This window comes from Vanellus vanellus (assembly GCF_965231255.1).
Source record: "Vanellus vanellus genome assembly, chromosome: Z".
NCBI lineage: Eukaryota > Metazoa > Chordata > Aves > Charadriiformes > Charadriidae > Vanellus > Vanellus vanellus.
Genome location: NC_138908.1, coordinates 56978381 through 56999017, shown reverse-complemented (window position 1 = coordinate 56999017; position 20637 = coordinate 56978381). Strand labels below are relative to the sequence as shown.

The following is a 20637-nucleotide window of genomic DNA, read 5'->3' as shown; positions in this document are numbered from 1 at the left end:
TATTTCAGAAGGGATCTATTTTGCAGATATATTGCTGATGTTTTTTTTTTAAACATTTTGCAACCGAAAAATTACTTGGTGGGGGGGTGAATCTTGGCAGTGGACCTGGAGTAGTGCTGAGAAGCAGTAGCAGCTCTAGATAGGTGGATCTTCTTTCCTTCCTCTCCTTTCAAATGTGTTAGTGCAGGGTGATTATTTGTCTGTTTTGGGTTTATTTGTACTTTGAATCTAAGAATAGCTGGTTTTAGACTTCTTTAGCAATCTTAATGCTGAAAATACAAACTTCTTGTGGCATGAAAAGCCCTTAAATCTCGATTATCATAGGGCTGCAAGAACACCTCTGTGCCCTTTCTTAAGGAGTTGTCAAAAGCATAGGAAAATACGACATAGTGGGTCAGAAAAGATTAAATTTAAGTAGCTTGCTCCTCAGTGTGAAGCCCTAGCCTAAGGCTCCAGGCATATGAGGCAGTGTTGGTAGCCACCTGAAGAATAGCAGTTGCTAGAGATTTCCATTTTACAACTTGTGTTCATTTAGTAGTTACAGCATGAAAATCTTCAGTACAGTTTTATCTGCTCTGTGTTGAACTGGTTTGAAAACAGTAAGCTGAACAAGGGTTGTTCCCATAGCTGTTTACCAGACAGCTGAGTCAGCTTAAATTGCATTGAAACAAACTATAAGCACTCCTGTTTATGCATCCCAACAGTGGATACAGTAGTTATCAGCAGTAAGGAGGGTAACTTTTTTTTTTAACCTAGATCTTAAATTCATGGAAGAACAACTAATTAATTTCTTGAGTGTCAGTTTATGTCCATAACTGTCCTCTGCCCTTCAGCATTGTTTTGAAAAAGCAGATGAAGGATGAATGGATGAAGGAAAAAATGTGCATTCCACCTTTGTCTATCCTGAGATCATTCTAACGTTACAGAAAACTATTTTAATGAGAAGCTGGAGAATTCCTTCCCACTTTTTCTGTTCCTTCCTGCTCCCTGCTTTTTCTTATTATGTTAATACTGCCTGTAAGGTCATAAAACCAAATCTGTTTGAAAAGATTCCTGAAAAAGTGATGTTGAAAATAGCACCTATTCTGGAAAAAAGGTCAGGTAATTTATTTGTTGCAAAACTAGTTTGGAAACAGGTGGGAGTTTTTAGTCATGCACGTTTTCTCCTACAGCAATGTGAAGTAAAATGTAACTAAGTTCTAATTTTGATGTCCCAGAGCAGTGCGTTATACTTCAAGTTAAATGAAATGTCTACTTCAAAGATACTTTAGGTCATTAAGAGTGTTTTACTGAGCAAAGCAGCAGTGGTCACTACTCCCTGTTTTTCTTTTCTCCTAGAATAGAACTTGATGTTTTTTCATGTGAGTTTCTTAGCTTAATTGTAGGTAGGTGAGATCATCAGGTAGAATAAAGATAATAACAGGTATCTTGAAGCTGTGAAGAGTGGGGCCCAAAATGTTCTTTAGTAACTGTGCACTACATATGATTGAAAAGTCTACTTGTATTTATATTCTGGTGTTCTATGGGATCTGATTGCATCTGCAGTATAGTGGGGCCTGATGTGCAAAGTTACTTGAGGGAGTGCTACACAGTGCATGTTACTTCAGTTTTATAACAGCTTTTGAACTGACCAGTTAAAAGACTGACTTTCAGTGAATAACCTTGTTTTGTTCTTGGGGGCAGGGGACATGGGAGGGGACTGGGGAACAAGGAACCTGGCTAATTCTGGATGAAAAGTGTTTTTGAATGCTCTCAGTTTAGATTTCCTTTCATAAACTTGAACACCCAGTATGTAGTTTTGGTGTTGCTTCCCTCTAAGTGTAGTTGCTTTTGAATAATACTTTAAGATCCTATAGTTTCGAAAAGTAAATTGAGTTGCATGTGTATGAGGCTTTTTATATCTAGATGTTTTATGTAGGAAATAGTTTGCAAAATATTAGGGAAGTATCAGGTATTGCCTTGCTTTCTAGAAGAGAATGATAAGGAGTGAATTGTGAAATTATGTAGCTGAAATGTACACAACACAATGATTGCTAATTTTAAATTCTCACGTGTATTTATAGTTACTGAGTATGTCATGTAAGTGGCAACATAGATGTTACGTTTTTTTTATTAGTAAACCTCTGCATTATCTTGGGTGTTGATGCATAACTAAAAGGTCTAAAGTTTGTGAAGATGCCCGTTTCTAATTTTAAGCTTTTAAGTGATTTTTATTGGATGAAATCATGGCTTCAGGTAACTTGATGAGAGTTTGTTTTTGTATATACTTGAGACACAGGTTTTTATTTACCTGAAATGGATGGCTTGCTTCTTCTGATCTGTACAATTATTGTCTGTAAAAGGAAGATTTGGAAACTATTTATGTACCTCAAGGTAGAATTTTACAAGTATACCTTTCTTTTGACAGCTAGAAGATGGACACACTTTATTTGACTACAATGTTGGACTGAATGACATAGTTCAGCTTTTGATACGTTCTGAGTCTGAAGCTCCTACCACTGCTTCTGTGACAGATCAGGATGGAGAAGTCAATCCCTGTGCTGTTTCAAACTGCAAGAACAAAGTCAAAAAAACAAATAGTGGATCACCTAGTCAGCCATCTACATCATCTCGCTCATTTCTCATTGATCCTGGCATTGGATTGTACAAGGTACGTACAAGCTATAAAAGCTGGAAACTTGCCTCACACTTGTGAGTTTAGTTTTATTGTTAAAAAAGTTTGTTGTCTTATTGTATAAAAGTGTGTATCCTCATTGCTTTCATGATTTGACATAGTTCCCCATTTTTACATAGCTTAAATGAAGTCAATTTGACATGACTCCTGCAGAGTCATGAAAGTGTTTCTGTACCAGGCACACTGGTGTTGCAGGTTTCAGGAGAGTTCATAAACTCTGACACACTGTGTTCTCCAAAACACCTTCTCCAAGAAGTTTAGAGTATCTGTTCACAGAAATACTTTCTGTGAACAGAAGCTAATTAAAAAAAACCCCAAAACTGTGGAAAAGTGTTGCTTTTCACCTACTTAGCTTTTTCAAGCTTGCCAACTATTTCCTTTAATACTGATGTTTCAGTGCTGCGTTAGAACTAGATAAGCTATGGAGATACACAGTTTCTTTAAATAGTATGTGATGTAATCATTGCTGTTTTAGTAAAGGTTTTTTAGGAATCACGTGTATCATATTTATTGTTAGTTTTGTACCTCATTGAATTTTTCAATATTGTCATGTAGGAGTGCATCAGAGTACCAGAAGTTAATTATAAACAGAGAATGGACAGTTTCCAGATTGCTAGCTCATTGGATATTTAGTAGGATGTGTGTGTATGTAGGGAATGGTAACATTTTACCTCCTGTTTGGGTGTTCCTTTTAGATAAGAAATATCCATAACAGTAATTCTTTTGCTGGAAAATGTCCAAAATTACAGAGAAGGAAAAGGAGGTTGAGGCTGCCATACATATATGATTTCAGTTAGAGGAATGCTGTTGTTTAGACCTGTCATCCTGATGGGAAGCCATTTTAGTTTCATGTAGACTGTTATTAATGTTTCAGGTATTAAGGACAAGTGGTAAGTTAGTTACTCTATGCTCCTGTAGCATTCTGTGCAGTAAGTTTTATTCATTTTCATTTTCTGAGGAACTGGGGAGTCACAAAATCGTCTCCGTATTCAAGCTGACACAAGCTTGCGTGCTTCCTTGTTTTTTAATTTTATCTCCATTTATTAAAGTGGGAAAAATCCCAGTTGTTCAGTTCTGATGCTTTACAACTAATCAATGAATGTAAAAGGTAGTACAAGAAAGGATGAGGAGAATACTGGGGAGATGGGAGGCTGCAGAAGATCAAAGGAATGGAGTGTTAAAATGTATATTTTCAAGAACGCTAAAAATGATATCAGGTAGTCTCTTAGCTGTTTTGTTAAGGGTTAAAGCAGAAAATAGACCAGGGAATGGTGATATTGGCAAACATACTCAAGGAAACCTATTTAGCTGGAATTTTTGTGATTTCTAATACTAGGGACCTAACTTTCTCCTTCATTACCTGTGAATTGTTTACTTTTTCAACCAACCATATGTTTTTAATATATATAGAAAAAGAAGGGTACAGTCATAGCATTTTTTGCTATTTGTAAATGACAGTAGGAGCGTGTAGAGGATTTCTACTTAAGGAATTGGGAAACTTTTAAGAATGTATTTTTAACCAATAGTGTAATTCAAAGGTAGTAAACTTTTTTAATAAAAGTCAATGAAAAAGGCCATAAACTAAGCTATGTTAGATGGCTGAAGAGATGGATATATTTAATTTTTGCATTTGCTTGTTTGTCAAACCATAAGGAATTATCTGATTATAGGAAGGAATAGTTTGTTACAAATTTTTCTGTCTGAGGAAAGTCCTGTGCCTCACTCGATCTACACCCAGAGCTAGAATCAACAAGATAATTGTTACTTAATCCCTGTTATGAATAGTCTCAGTCTATGTGCCCTCCTTTCTCTTTCTGATTTCAACTACCAAAAGGAAAGGTAGCCAGTATGGAACCTGTAATTTAAATAAAAATAGCAGTAGAGTTGATATTGGAAATAATAGTTAATAATAATTAAATTATTGTTAGATGGTCAAAATAGTGATTTAAACAGAGTTCCTCTGTGTGATCATTGTATATTATGTAGATCAGAATGCTTTAGCTTGTTTTATATTCTAGTTGTACCTGACATCTGATACTTACATGGGCTTTGACAGACTAGCAGTGGGTGGAATTATGTTTAACTCCTGTTCCTTGTTACTAAGACTGAGAATTGTTAGTGGTGTCTGGTTTAAGAATTGGGGGTCCATCCCAAGATCGACTCAGCATGTGTGAAGAACACCACTTTGGTTAAGCAGCGTACCCAGGGCTGATCTGCAATGCCAAAAGGAGGAATAGAAGAAAGGTAACAAGAGAGGAGTTACAGTAACACTGTTTGGGCATGCATGAATGAGGTTAGGAAAAACCAGAGCTTATTCAGAAGCATGTGTGTGTTTCCCCTTCTGATTGTTACAGTTTTCATGATTTTTTTCCTCCAAAAATTTCTGGCTGTAGTAAAAACATCCTAGCTGAGAACTCTTAACTAGCTTGGAATAAAAACCACACAAACTGAATCTGGAATTAAAATAAGTATTTGTTGAATATGGTTCAGAAAGAGCTATTAATAACCCACTTCTTAAACCAGACACTGCTAACATAAAAGAGTTGTCTGATGTTTCTCAGTGGTCTGTGGCAATAATTATTTGCCCTTACTCTTTGCAAGGGTGGCAAGTCTGCTGTGTAAGTATGTTCATCAAATTATGGAAGAATGCACTGGAGAGGAATGATTAAAGGAGTTTGCAGTGATTAAGGCTTTTTTAAATTTTATTTTTTGTAATTTTTTTTGTTCTGGATCTGATGATTTTTAACTTGGCTAACATGGCTTCTGTAGCACTTTTGTAGGTGGTCACAAGAAGTAGCAGCAAATTGGGGAATCTTTAGTAGTGTGTGTCTCGCTCAACTGTGTTTTTGAAATGAGGACATAAAGTAGCACTTTGAGCTACAACTTGTTCAAATATGGAAGGTTGTGTAGGGATGCCTCTGTGAGGGTTCCTTCTAGAAGTGCCAGTGTTTAAAATAGATTGATAGATTTTAAAATGAGGCTTTCCTTCTCTGATTTATGTGGCTGAAATTTTCATTCTGCTAAAATGCTGTACTTTGAATGCTGTAGGTTGGAAGAACAAAAATAAAAAAATACAAATTGGTCTTTTACATGGGAGGAAAAATAAAGCATTGAGTTTTGGAGGTCATTTTAAGAAGGTGAATGAAAAGAGTAAAATATGAAGTATTGCTTTCTTGGGGTAAACTTGGTAGCTCCAACTGCTATGAATTGCACTTTCAGATACCTAAGGACTGCTTCATTCTAAATACTAAAAGTTGAGTGTTTTTTGGCTTGCTTCTGTGAAAATACAGTAAGATTGCCCTGTTTGTAGAAACTAAGCCTTTGAGGTTAATAAGAGTAAGTATCTGTCTGCTATGTTGGTACTTGACAAAGGCTGTAACTTAAACCAGATGGGGTGGTGGGGTGTATTGGGGGTGTGTGTATACATGTATCTGATATTGTTTGTTACAGATGTTTTCTATGGTTTTTGTTATACTTGGTCTACTGTTGATGAAGTGTTCTTTAAATCTTTTTTTTTTCACTGTTCTCAGTATTATTAAAGGAACATCTGTTTAATTAGCAGAAGACTTCAGAAAATGAAACATGATTTAGAATAGTAAAGTGGTTTGGTTGCTTAATACCAGTATTGTGAATACAGAAGGGAGAAATTTGGGGAGATAGTTCCATTTCTTACAGTCGTAAGATTTTAGCTGACTTCGGTGGCAATATTTAGGCTTTTTCCTCCCTCTCTCTCCTTGAGTCTTGAAAGGTTAAAAGAATCTTGCAGGCCAGAAAGATAGAAGGTTAAATAATAATTCCAAGTTGGAGGCTTAGGAAAGTCTTTAAACCCCTTGATTTTGAGCTAGTATTTTAATGCTGTGTGTGCTTATTTTAGCTACAAAGAACAATTGGTTAAGCAAGAGAAAAGGATAATGAAAGAGATTAAGCTAACTTTCAGGTTGAGGGGGGGAGTAATTTAGCCTTGCTTTTAAAAATTACATACATATTATATTCGTACTAGATTTTAATGAGAGAAGAGTAATAAAATACTGAAAGTGCAAGATATTCGTGACTGCACGTTACTTAAACTTGCTCGAGCTCAACTAGTTACTAGAGTTGATTGTTTTACTGATTAAAAACTTAAGTAGTGGCATAGTAAGTTGTAATTTTTTTCTTAATTGGGATTATATAAAATAAGTGTGAATTCATCATTGAATTTTCCTTTTAGATAAACGAACTGGTGGATGCCCGTGATGTCAGCATTGGAGCCTGGTTTGAAGCTCATATAGAAAATGTTACCCGAGCAACAAAGGGACATAAGAATGGTAAAGCTCAAGGGAAGAGTGGTAACACTTACAAAAGGACTAATGGAAACTTAAGTCAAGATCATTGTAGAGAAAATGCAAATAATTTGGACAGTACACCATCCACATCTTATTCAGACTGTATGGACACTGATGAAGAAGCTATTTATCATATCAAGTACGATGAGTAAGTGCTCCTGATACTATTTTGAGGACATCACATATTGTTATTTGGTTTGTATAAACCAAGAATTTCTTGAAGAAGCTTGGAATCAAAGAGAGCAAGTTCAATATTGCAACCAAGAAAAAAAAATTTAAAAATTTATAATATTTTTCAGCTGGATATAGTGAATCCATTGGGAGTAATGATATTTTTCATGCCTAAATACTTGTCAAGTATTAATTTATTTGTCTTTATGAAGCTTAAAATCCATCCTTCTTATATAAGAAAAAGAAACTATATAACTGAATTTTTACTGTGGGTTCTTCCAAGTAAAGTATTGATTTAATTTTTTTTAACTATTCTCTGTGTATATTCAATTCTTCTCATTGGAGCTGAAGGAGAACTCTCATGAGAGCAAATTTTCTTACTTGGTTTGGATCAATTTTATTACAAATAGAAGAATTGTGCACCAAATTGTAGGTCTGCACTTACAGTAAAGGTTTGTTAAACAGAACTTTGTAAATGAGGGCATGAAATTGATTCTGAAGTGGAGAGAGGGCATTAAGGTCATGTTGTGGGTTTTTTCTTTTGTTTGTTTCTGTAGTAAAAACAAATTCCAGAGCCTGCAATATGTGGGTGGGAAAACCTGAGTTTGGAAGTATTGCTTATTTATGAACAGGTTTTGCACCACTTCATTCGCTTGAGAAATTGGTCTGGATTTTTTTTTAAATCACATCTGTTAAAGCAGTAAGTTAAGCTTCTAAACAAATAAAACTTCAAATGAGTTGAGGATTTTTAATTTTTGGTACTGAGGTTAATGAAAATACTGTAGTTTGTGCAATGTAAGATTAAGGTATAAGGATGCAAAGTATATTCAGTATTAACTAAATGTATATTTCCAAAATATGTTTTTAAAGCAGCTATTTCAGCTTTAGTTATTTTAACATGTAACTGTGAATCTGACTTACATAGAGCCTTTTTTGTTGCTTTTACTAGTAGCAGATACAACTTAATGCACTTTTTAAACTCTGACTTGATTTCAGATTCTGTATCTGCAACTGTGTAAGTATTCTACTTAAAGTGTTAGAGAATTACCAAGGTGGAAGTAGAAATGTAAATATTTCATTGAATATTGCAAGAAATACATGGATATAACTTAGCCAGTATGATCAAAATGGAAATAGTTTATCTTGACATTACATGTTTATTGTGCTGTGATTTCAAAGACCTGGCTTTAAGATTACTTACAATTACACTGTGGTTATATGTAAGTTAGCCATGGGCAAACATTTCTGAGAAACAGTGTTTGTAACTGTTGCAGTGAAATTATGTTCCTTTTTTGTAGACACTGTTGTTTTTCATGAGTTAAAAGTACAGAAGTAGAAAATATTTTATTATGGGTCTATTTTTAGTTTGGCTTATTCATGCTAAAGAAAAGAGATGATTGACCTCTATTTATGTGTACTTCAGGATCTAGCTGTTCCCTTTCAGCAGGTGGAGACAGTCTTTTTTACTCTTATGACAGCAGTTGTGTATTCTTAGCCAACAAAATTCAGTAAGGAACAGAAAGACCACGGTGCAAGGTAGACATTGAAGTCACAGTTACTTAATTGATCAGCCTAAGGTATTGGAAGTTTGAGCTTTTGAAAGAAAAAACAATGAAAAGCTTTCTGCAAAGTGAGACTTGCACATTTATCAGTGATTGGGTTTTTGATGAATGTTACTGACCTTTGTTACAAATCTTCCAAGGTCTCACTTTTTTCTTTGTGTTACCTAACATGCGTATTGGTATGGTAGCTATGTGTGCACTCCTACCACTTTGTTTTCACACATTAGTGTTTGCCTTTTTGGTGCCTGTAGACCACATGTGTATCCTGCCACCTATATACTTGATGTGGATAAATAGGGAGGTCATGGTATGCTTTGCCACGCAGTCGTTCTCTGCTCCAGAAATTGTTTCATCTAATTTCTCTCTTCACTCCTGTTCTTCAGGGTTCACATTTTACTGCTGGTACTATCTTCTGCATAGTTACCTGCTCCTTGATGTTTTGCTTTTAAGGTTCGGACTATGCATTTTGCTCCCAAATGTACTTGGCATTCTCTAGTCTGTCCTTGCTGTGTTGTTTTGGAGAAGCTTTTTTTCCTTTTATCTCCTAAAGAAGATGATACTCTTGGATGGCATAATTTCAACTTTGCCTTGCCTACATCAAGTATAGTCTTAGAAGATATGAAAACATTTGACATCGTCTGAAACAGAATAAAAATGTCTTACAAACAGATGACATAAGCTTGGTGTCTGTGAAACCATCAAAATTACCTGAATATGTGCGAAGGACTATGTGTCAGAGGTGGACACAGGTCCGCAACTCCTCAGATCATCACTGATGCTGTGATGAGACTGGTTCTCCCTCTCTGCCTGTTACATCCTTCCAGTTTGGGAAAAACATCACCAAAAAGACGGTTACAGCTGAAGAATAGGTCATCTGTAGTGCGTTGACTTGATCTACTTCAGCCCCTTGACTCTGATGCAAGACTTCATTGTGATGAATAGTAAATATACTTTATTGTACCACATGTTGCAGCAGACTTAATCTGACTCCCTGCAAAAAAAAAAGGAAAGTTAAAGCAACATCCTTCCCCCTCCCTGCCCCAGCCTCCCCCTGATGGCTGGAACCAGTAATGCTAATAGCGATGTTTATGTAGGTGATGCTGGAACTCTGTGCAAACCCATCTCAGGACCAGGTCTTCTATCCTTGTAGGCCCACTTCTTGCAACAAAGTCCTCTAGGACAGGCCTGTCTCGCCTCGCTGTCTCCAAAATATAAAATCCATGTCTTGACTCAGATGAAGGTCTGAAACTGCTCTTTCCTTTCTTTTCATAGCTGTCCCATGGGTATTCACACTGTATTCATAGATTCAGGACTGAGTTTTGTGTTGTTTGACACCATCTATCTCAGAACTGTGTAGCTGTCAACTTCATCTGAAAGTGAAGCTTCACCTCAGTAATTTTCTCTTAGTCTGTGCTTGGCAGGAAAGCTTACCTTTAGCCTTAATTGCCGTAGTAATTTATACTGGAGCACAGTTTGGTCTTTGAAGTTTTTTGGGGTGGTAAGAAAAATTTGTCAAAGAGCATGACGAAACAGTTAAAGAGTTTTCATCCAAAATGTGTCCAGAAATTGTGTGTTTACTCTCCCTTTGCCAGCTTCAGTGAGGGGTAATGCTACCCCAGCCAGTGGTTCTACATAGTCCTGTGGCTGTACATCAGGGAGGCTGGGTCTGTACTGGCTTGCTTGTATGTTCCACATCTGATTTTTTGAAGGTAGTTATAACAGCATCAACAGATCTGATGTTTGTCTGGCTTTGGTTTTCTAGCTGGAAACATTTGACAGTCCCACCAAGTGAAGAATCCAATCATTAATTCTTTCTCAACAAGGTGACTTTAGGTCACTACGTTCTCCTAAGAACAGCTGGTCTTAAAGGATGAAGCAGGACTTGTCCTTCCCATAAGTGAGAAAGCTGGTTTTAGCAGTGGTGCTGCTAGATTTACATATCGCAAGTCCTGTGCAAAACTTAAACATACTGTTTTGCGGTTTTAGGTTTGGTAAACCCTGCTTTCTTCTCATCCTTTGTTTCATAAGAGCGTACCTCCTCTGCAGGGCTGAGTTTTCATTTATTCCTCTCTTCTTTCTACTTCCTGTTTAAATAGCATAGTTAACAGTGATTGTGAAGGAGAAAATATGGCAGAGCTCTTCTAGCAAAGAGTACAATTAAGAGAAATTAACTAAGGTCTTGCCCAGAAAGTTTATAGTAATTTCAAAGGGGTAACTAACTACCTTATGGCTAAACAGAGCTCCTACCAGCTGTAATTGCTACAGGTAGGAGGTACTACATACCCCTCCTTGATTTTGTAGGGAACAGGACAGCTGAGTTGTTTCTGTTGCAGTTCCCCCTCTCTCCTGAGGCTGTATGCCTATATTTAACTAAATTGCTGCGGTAGTTGTAAGGCTCATATTTTCCTGTAGAGAGAGGATTCTGCTTACAGAAAACCTAGTGCCATTCAGAGCAACAGAATTTCTCAGTTCTGGATTAAACTGGAGTCACAGTTCTTGATTAGCTCAAAGATGGAAAAGGCTTGTGGTGCTTATCTAAGAGCCTGATCTTCACCAGTGAGGGAGAGACCGAAGCGTCAGTGCTTATCTTCAGTTGGTACCAACTTCCTTGGCATTCAGTTGTGGCTATATGGCTTTTGCCTGATAGTCCATCTGCATTCAGGTTTTGAATGAAGCTTTTCCCCTGGAGGCAGCATTGTTTACAGAGGTGTTCCTGTTTCTACCAGTGTTGTCTTCCTCCCTTCGTGCTGCTTTATTCACTGTATTTCCTTTTCACCTTTGCATTTCTTGGTATCACAAAGAGCCGTTAAAGACTTTGAAGTCAAGGGTGTGCTGTCAAGTTTCATACACTGGTGTCATGCATTTCTTCTGCTCCAAGTAACTATCTTTTAATACAGAAGAAAAAGATGTGAACCTGTCTTGAACAGAAGAGAGCTGAATCCTTATTTGAAAGGACCCATGAGGAATCCAACACATGCTTAAATCCTAAATTTAACTGAGATAACTGTAGGTAGAATCTACAGTGCTGTGTCAGGCAAAAGTTTGCGCTTTTCTCCTAACTTACTCTATTTCATAGTTGTTGCTTCTGCAACAGCTTTCTCACTCTATTAGCTTCTTGATGATTGTTAGCTCTTCCCTGAAGTAGTGGAACGACTTACTCATCTAGAATCAAATGCTGTCTTTTCCTTCCTTGTCCTGTTTGAGTCATTTGTAATGAAGGCCTTCCATTAAGAAGACTCTCAATGGTAGTCACAGGAAGGCTGGGCTCTTCTGCAGCCTGAGAAATGTCAGTATGGCTACACGTACGGAAGTATAGATTTAGTATGGCTCAAGTATAGGTAACTTCTTAGGGCTATCGTATTTGACTGATGATGCCCCTCTCATGTTCTATATTAATCAACAGAGAAGTTTAAATTTAACCTTGAGGTAATACCTGCATGATGTGTCATAAAGTACCCTGTTTCTGATTGGTTATTCTAGGGAACCAGATACTTTAGCAAGAGGGATCATCTGTTTACTTCCTGCTTAATAGGAGCTGTCCAGTGGTGCCCTCTGAACTCTTTCAGATCTGGAAGTAGTTTAAGGTCTCTTTGTTTCTCAGCCCACGAGATAGTAGTCAAGTCTGTGTCTGTTCTGTGTAGTATGAATGATGGATGTTTTTATAATCTATAAGAATTCACATGGATGCCTTTTATTTGATGCTGTAAAGAGCCTTTCTGAAAAGCAACGTGAGATAGGATGCACTGTAAATGAGTCTCATACTCAGACTGATTCTGGCAGTTTAGGTAGTCAGATGTTCATTACTATTAGTGAAGGTTCCTAAAAGCTTTATACCAAGTTCTTTCTGTCTGTGCAGGCAGAATTTAGAGTATTTCTAGTAGTAGATTTATTAAGAGTAGATTATTTTTTTTCCCTGGTTCTTAATGTTTCCTTTTACTAAAATAGACTTTGTCATTGTTGGTGAACAGAAGACTTTAACCTGACGGTCTTAAGTTTACAAGTACAACATTCTTGTTGTTCATTGGTGTCCCTCTTCAAAGAGAAGCTCTTTGGTTGCTGTTTTCATTTGTCTGATTGGTCTTATGGATTATGATGTCAGTCCTTGCTTGTGTATCAGTGCAGTATCTTTCAGCGAGTTTCCCAGGCTTCTCTCCTTGCACTTTATTGTTTCTTCTGGATTTGATGAGAATACTGTAGTCTCTGAGGGATCCTCATCATTAATGGAGTAGAAAATGGATAGTTGATGTTAACCTTTAGAGTCTGTGGCGACTAGGCTCCTACTTCTATTTTTCAGCAAGATGACTTTCATGATTTCTCTCACTTCTACAGGGAGAATGACACTGTGTATGTGTGTGTGTCTCCATTTTTTTGTGGGGGATTTTCTTTTTTTTTTTTTATATTACAAGATTTCCTTTGGGACCTAGTCTACGGTTTGACTTAAACCAAGATTCATCCTGCTTCTGATTTCAGTTAGAAAACTAGTTTTCCTATGTTCTTCCTAGATTGTGTAACTTTTTGTAAGTTGGATAGAGCAGGCATTGTTCAACCTGGCTTTGGACCAATTACTTCAGGTGGTCCCTATGTCTCTGTGCTGCCAGCTGGAAGATCAAAGGATACAGTGATCTTAGGTGGTGTCGGTGGATGCTGGTGATTTGAAAATCTGTTGCAAAACTACTAAGAGGCAGAGCTTAAGTTGCAATGTACTTTTAACTCTGACATTATTAAAGAATGCCACCGTTCTGGATATCTGTAAAATATTAGTACTGGCTATTACGCGTGTTTAGAAACTGTGCTGTCTTTTGATGCGATCCTACAGTAATTACTGTGTAATGAAGAAACTGGAAACCCACTCTAAAGTGCATGTGGGGAGCTAATGACTATGCCTGTAGACTGGTGTGTAGGTAGTTAGGAGGGGTACTTAATAGCAGCTAATTTCTCTGTGTTACTGTTTTTATGTGCACGTTCATAATTTCTCCATCCTGGAGCCTGTATGCTGTTGGGGTTTTGAAGTCCAGTAGAACCAACAGCTGTTTTGTGCAGACAAAACAGTTGGCTTTGAACAGGTGGACTTTGTTGCATGTAGCCTGGCAAGGGAGGCATGATTATGAATGTGACTTTCCTAGGGTCACACTCTCATTTGCACTCAGGGTATGCTGAGCCCTGTTTCTTGTAGGGAACTCAGTTGTATAGTTACTGGTAGTAATATATTTGTGCGTACTCCCTGTACCAAAAATACTGGATGGGAGGAGTAGGAAGAGGACATGTGTGCAAATCTACGCCTGTTAAAGAGGCAGTTTTATTTACAGAATAAACCTGAGTAATGCTTTTCTAAGAAATAAAATTACTGATGGGTAGTCCATTTAATTCTTCAGCATGCAGAATTAAGAAAATGTTAATTTTCCTCAGTATCTAGTAAGATGTCTGTTCTTACTGGTTTCATCCTTAAGTTGCTGATGCTGTTGCATCTAAATGAAGAGCTTGTGTTGATGTACTATATGTGCTTTTACAAATAATATTGCTAATTAGGACCTGTAGTCCTCAAGAATAAATTCACATACTATCATGTGTATCTTCATAGAACCATTTAACAAAAAGACATTACTTACCCTGAAGAGATTACAGCCTGCTTTGAAGGTAAAGGCACGTAAGAATATGCCATTACCATACCTGTAAGCCTCAGTCAGTATGTCTCTCTCATTAGCCAGTTAGTCTTCCATAAGCTGTGTAAAATGTCAAAAAAAAATGTGTAAAATAACACAGTAACTTTCAACCCTCAAATCATAAATGGAGTCCAGGAAAAGCTTTGTGTATGTGGTAGCTTGTAATAAGGGGGGACTGATCTCAGTGATCTGGAACATCTGTTGGTACTCCTGTGTTCCTAAATTCAATTGAACTAATTCAGTTGTATCAGTCTGTCAGCGATAGCATTGGCCCATCAGCCTCGATTCTTCTGTGTTTTCACTGTTTCTGCTTCTGCCTGAGAAGCATTTATAAGACTAGCTATCTTTTTCTACCTTTTTATTTGCTTCTGCTTCTGAAGTGTTTGAGTCATGTTAGGGAAATGGGTGCCTTGTGCTAGCTGAAAGAGACACAAAAACAGGAACTTGGGCAACAAACTATTTGGACAGATGCAAGACAAAAAAACAGTTTAGGAGGAAAAAAGCTGGGAAGTATCCTACTTGAAATGCTTTTTTTTTTTTCTTTAAATGTTTGTTCATTCCTCAGATCTCATCCTGCTCAAATGGAAAACATTTATTCCTGTATTATTTCATGTTGTAGGAGCTTTGAAAAGTCTTTAAGTGCAGGAGGAGAAGGTTTTTAAGTAAAAAGGGGGTTCTCATTGTCAAGAAGATTACTTTTTTTTATTTAAAGCTTTTTCTTACACATATATTTATTCAGGACTAATCAGGGTTGCAGAGAGTAACAGAAGTTCACCTTGAAAGTGGTGTGAGAAGAAACAGTTCCCAATGAAGGCTAAAGTTATTACTGATCATCATTTTTATAAAGGGAAGAGACAAAGTTAAGAAAAACCTTTAAGGCATTTTGTTTGAAAGATTGTGATAGCCTGGCACTCTAAAACGCTCTGTCCTGCTGTAGCCATTATCCTTACCAAAAGAGTCTTACCTATTTCAGGTAGTCCAGACTGTAATTAACCTTTTAAAAATAATATGTTTATGCACAAGTCTGCATTTTCTTTAAAAGTGTGTGTGTATATATATACACACATATTGAGAAAATTAGGATTTCACTGTGTTTTCATACAGGTCAAAAAATTTTAGTCATTCAGTGTGCTGTGTAAGTAACATGCAAGACACAAGTTGATAGTTGGAGAGCACAGAATATTTTGAGGAAATGAGAAAAAAAAGTTCTAAGTACTACCTGGTCAAGAAAAATAATCACTTTCTTCTTGAAAGTGTCTCCTTAGCTGAAGAGATCGTCGAGAGGATAATAGTCTTAAACTTGCTGTTCTTCTCTGAAGGAATGGTTTGAAGATTAGACTTGGTTAACAGGTATATTTTTCTGAATATTTTTCATGTGAAATGTTCAAATAAAGGTAGTAGTCTGGGATTTAATAGAATGTATCTGAGAATTCACAGAGGTGGCACTGTTGATAAATTGATTCTGGAGACCAAAAGACATTATGGGCCATTGTCAGATGAGGTGACCACTGCTTCTTTCTCTTACCTTACTTTCCAACTATGTACATCTGATAGTTAAGTTGCATTGAATTTGGTGGTTGAGGGGTTGTACAGTGAAGTGTTCTAGCTTCCTAACATATAAAAACTAATGTTCACACAGGGAATATTACTGTTTATGTCACTGATCTAATCAAATTAATTTGCCCTGTGGCTGCACAGTCGGGGCAAAACAAGGGAATCACTGCTTCTTTGAGAGGTAGCTGCTTTGAGCAGGATTAGTGAAAACACTTACTGCAAACAGTTCTGTTTTGTCTTTGTGAAGAATTGCCAAACTACATCACCTTGCACACAATGTGTTTCTCAAATATGCCTTGTAAACATGTTTAACAGAAACATTGACATTTTTTTCTTTTTATACATAAAGCACAGGAAATGGTGCACATCAGGAAGGTGTATGCTGTCAGATTCCTGGCAGTAGTTTCAACAGTCAAAGTGAAGAGACTGTGGAGTGATTTCTTTTGAAGGATACCAAGTTAATGGCTAGAAATATGAAGAAATACAGGGAGCTATAGACCGTAGCTTCATTATGGCACCTCTTCTCTTTGGTTCATGTTGGCCACTTTAGAATTTCAGAAGAGGAATGAGAGCTATATCGTCTGCCTGGTAGAATCTTCTCTTAATACGGTCTTTTGCTAAGAAAACACATATTTTCTTTGACCTTCTCTCAGTAATAAATGTTATTTTCTTTTTTTTAATTCGTCTGAACGTCTGCTTGGAGCACCTCTCCTAGCAGCATAATTTTGTTTTCTAGTTTCTAATATCAGTGATTAGTTTGTTTACTCATTCAAAACTTTTATACAGATTGTTAGACAATGCTGAAACAGTAGGAGACCTGCTAGGTCACATAGAAGTCTTAATTCTCTACGTCCTCATTAGGAAAAGTGTGATGTGACTGCATGGGAGACCTCAGCTGGTCCGAGGGATCAGAATGCAAGTTTAACATTGACCTTGAGCAGATACCCATGTACCCTTGAAGAGACTAGGAGAGTCCTGAGAAGAGCTCAGCGAACAAGATAAGAGTGGCAAACATCCTGGCTTTGACCAGAGCATGAACAGCACATGATCAACAATTGTATTGGCTGGCTGGCGTGTGATGTAAGGGCGGATTGGGCAAAAGTAGAATGGTAGAGTATATGCATAGATAACTATCTGGGTAAAAGGATATAAAAGAGCACTGCTTGTAAAATAAAATATACTATACAATTGATGCAACTTGGTATTCGGTGTCATGTCCCTCCCTACAACGACTTGACTGTTCAGGCATATTAGTTCAATCTTAGAAGTATTTTAGGGGAGTAGGCTGCACACTACTGCTCTTAATTTCAACAAGTCTATTCCTTGTCCCGTTTGCAGCGGATTTCCTGACTGCATAATCTGTGGTTTATAATTTCGAGTTGTTTGCATGTGTTAGTCTTTAGAGTTTTCACAACTGGCATTAACTGTAAGGCTTTGATTTCTAAGGATGTAGACACTTTCCGCAAACTGAAAAGGAAATAACTTGAGAAAATCCATGTGTTTCTTGTGCCTCTTTAGAAGGCATATGAAATGAAAGGAGGGAGGCTTTGCTCTCCTGGTAGTTGTTTGAGAAAACAATTGGAATGTCAGCAGTTAAACTTTTTCTTTTTTTCCTTTAAAACTAATATTTGGCTGAAAAAAAAATGGTGTGGTGTGATTGAACTCTTTCTGCTTCTTATTGTCTTTAATTAGGTGTAAGTGTTCTCCTTGCATAGTCGTAGGATTGAACATCTGAGGAAAGGTTTTTCAAAAAATGTCTTTCAGTAATTGCATGGCTTGTCATCCTGTGTGCTAGCTAGTGAAGTAAATCTTTTTCGTTACATTCATAGTATTTAGACTCACTATACAACAGCTTTTGTGTTAAAAATTCAGCCTTCCATGTATTTCTTGCAGCTTCTGAACTTCTGTTGATTCAGTTTCCAGTTTGTCTTCCTTCAGAATATCCATGTTGTCCACACAGTGCAATGTTGTATGGCTAGAAGTTAATTTTTCTTAATACTCAGAAGTAAAATCATCAGGAAAGTTGTTTCTCTTCAGGCTATTAATACAGTTTCTCAGTGTTTAAGCTGAGTTAGGTAGGGTTTTAAAGACCTTGTTTATCTTACATGTGACTGATTTTTATCTTTATTGATATTAATTATTCCTTCCGGTCTGTCTTTTTAAATATGTTACTATTTTCTTGTAATAACAAATTATGAGACCTACTGGTTGTCTTTTGGAAGTGCAAACACACAGCTTTGTTATCCCAGTGAATTTTTTTTTTTTTTTTGCATTTGTAATTGTGGCTTAGATGCTCTTCCAGTATAGTGTCATTCACTTTCTCAAAATGCTACAGCAAAATTACACTCACTTCCTCATGTAGCAAATTGTTGGGGAAGGTGTGTGCATGTGTGAATGTAGTTTCTATTCAGGTTTACCTTCTTAATCAGACTTACTTCCTCTATGAATTCACTCCTTTTTATTTCTTCTTTTACTTGTGCCCTTCTATTCCTTCATTTATGGGTGTATATTGAATGAGGACTCTTCTGAGTTTGTTGATTTGGAAAATAAATTATACTTTCATTCTATTTATATTGGAAAAAAACAATTTAAGAAATTGCACATCTGCCCTAACATTTATTACTGTATTATCATGGAGAGGGGATGGGAGTTCTAGACTTCTGGTTAAAGAATTTTATCTTTCCAGTTCCAGGTGTTCTGGTAACAGCTGGGAAAAGTGTTAAAGGATATGTTGCAAGTTCTCAGTAAATTAAGCAGACTTGTGTATGTTCTGATGTAGAGCTAATATGTTTTTTAGTACTTGAGCATTTTAGGAATGAGCAGATATTGACAATAACCAAGAAAACTGGAATTTGTGCTTCATGGATGATTCTTTTCTATGGAAACTGTCTACACAGAAATTCTTAAGAAATTCTTGCTATGCTAGTGTTAGTATTTACAGTTAGAAATATTACAGGAAAAAATTAAATTACAGCGTAATACAGCTTAATGATGAACAAGAGACTTCTTATGGGCAGTATTAATTAAATTGTTATGATTATGCTTACTGTTATATCTGCTTTTTTCAATATTAGGTGCCTAGTGTCATGAAAACCATGGAAATACAAGAAAATGTCTACAACTGTTTTGAGTTTAAAGGTTAAATTGTGTCATATAATCTTCTCTTTGACTGTACCAAACTTATGATAGTCTAATTAAAACACTGCTGTGAAAATACTCCTGTTTTCTTTTAAGGGTCATCTTAGGATTTTAAAAGTAACTCAATAAATAAGAAAACACTTTCAGTAAACATTCATGTCTAACAGTAGTCCTTTATTATAGCTTGCCAGAATTAGTTTTTCACCTCATTCTTGAGGCTTGTTAAAAGATTGTATTTTTTCTCTTTATGTGTTGGTTTATCTACGTAAGACCACATATGCCCATTTTGTGACTATATTTAAATATTACTCTTGCATATTTAAGAGATTAGCTTTTAAGTCAATGTGGAATGTTTACAATTAGCATGTTAAACTTTGGAAAAATGAACATAGAGGTAGTAGCATTTTCTACTGTAAACATTTTTTTTCCTATTCTTACTCACAAATTGTGGCATTAGATAAATTTGAGGCACAAGTTTACTGTGGAAGTACTGTTTACTTGTTACGTAGTATAATGAGGAATAGTGGTACTGTGCTTAATCTAAAGAGTGTGACTCTGATTTTGAGCTTAACTCAAAAGTTTGTGACATATGCTGTTTCTGCTGTTCTGACTCTTAAATATCTGCTAGCATTAACTGATGTCCGTAAAAGCATATTTCAGTACATGAAGGCACAGCAGCAAAACATTCAATGCCTGGATCCTGATGCAAAAGAAAGGTGAATTCCAGCATGGGAAATCTCACCTATTTGTTAGCTGTCCTTTTTCCTCCATTGTTTCTGAGCTTAAGTTTCTGTCCAGCCATTAAGAGGAAAAATTCACTCAGTGGAGACTCTGCCTTCCTTTTCTTTCTTTGGAAAGCAGTTAGTGTCTTTCTGCCTGTAAATGGGGACTTTGCTGATAAGCAGTCCTCTTTGTTTGGGTTCTTTCATCAGATACTTCCAAGAACAGAGGTGGAATCGTTGTTAACTGTGTCAACTTTTGAAGTTCCTCAGCAGTACAGTAGGAAAGATTCTGTTTTGAGTTGTATATAGGGGTGGGAAGGACGACACAATTTTGAATTTGGGGAAAAAAGAAATCTTAGTCATTAAGTAAAATTATATTATTAAAGGTCTCCCTGGGACAACAGAACCTGAAGGGATTTTATTTTTAGAAAAGAACAGGTTTTTCAGATCGAAGTTAAGCTTCTATGAATGCAAACTGTTGCAAGTCACACTTTTTTTTTTTTTTAATAGTGACTCTGGAACTTTTTTAATGTGTATTGTTTATTTTTACAAGCCCACTGATCTAATACGTACTTCTCACTTAATTACTTCACTGTATACATAAATTATGTATATTTTTATTTATGTATACATAAATGATATTTATCTTCTTTAGTTTCCTGATGTTTAAGCCCTATTTTCATTTTGGAGTTCAAGTAAACTGAGTCATTATTCACTGTGTGCTACTTGCTGTCATCTCCAAACTTTAGGAAGGGTTTATTTTAAGATGATTGGAACTGACTAGAAGCTCAGACATAGCTGTCTTAAGATTTCAGTAGCCTGTTGTACTATAAC

General features: G+C 36.4%; 1 protein-coding gene across 1 annotated transcript in view; it reads left to right on the top strand.

Annotated features, from left to right (window-relative positions):
- The window catches only part of UHRF2 (ubiquitin like with PHD and ring finger domains 2), a 95581-nt gene that overhangs the window by 12827 nt on the left and 62117 nt on the right, over nt 1-20637 (top strand). The window contains exons 2-3 of the mRNA XM_082497105.1: nt 2408-2650; nt 6882-7144. Coding sequence (XP_082353231.1) covers nt 2408-2650; nt 6882-7144 — 506 coding nt within the window. The remainder of the gene's footprint in view (nt 1-2407; nt 2651-6881; nt 7145-20637) is intronic.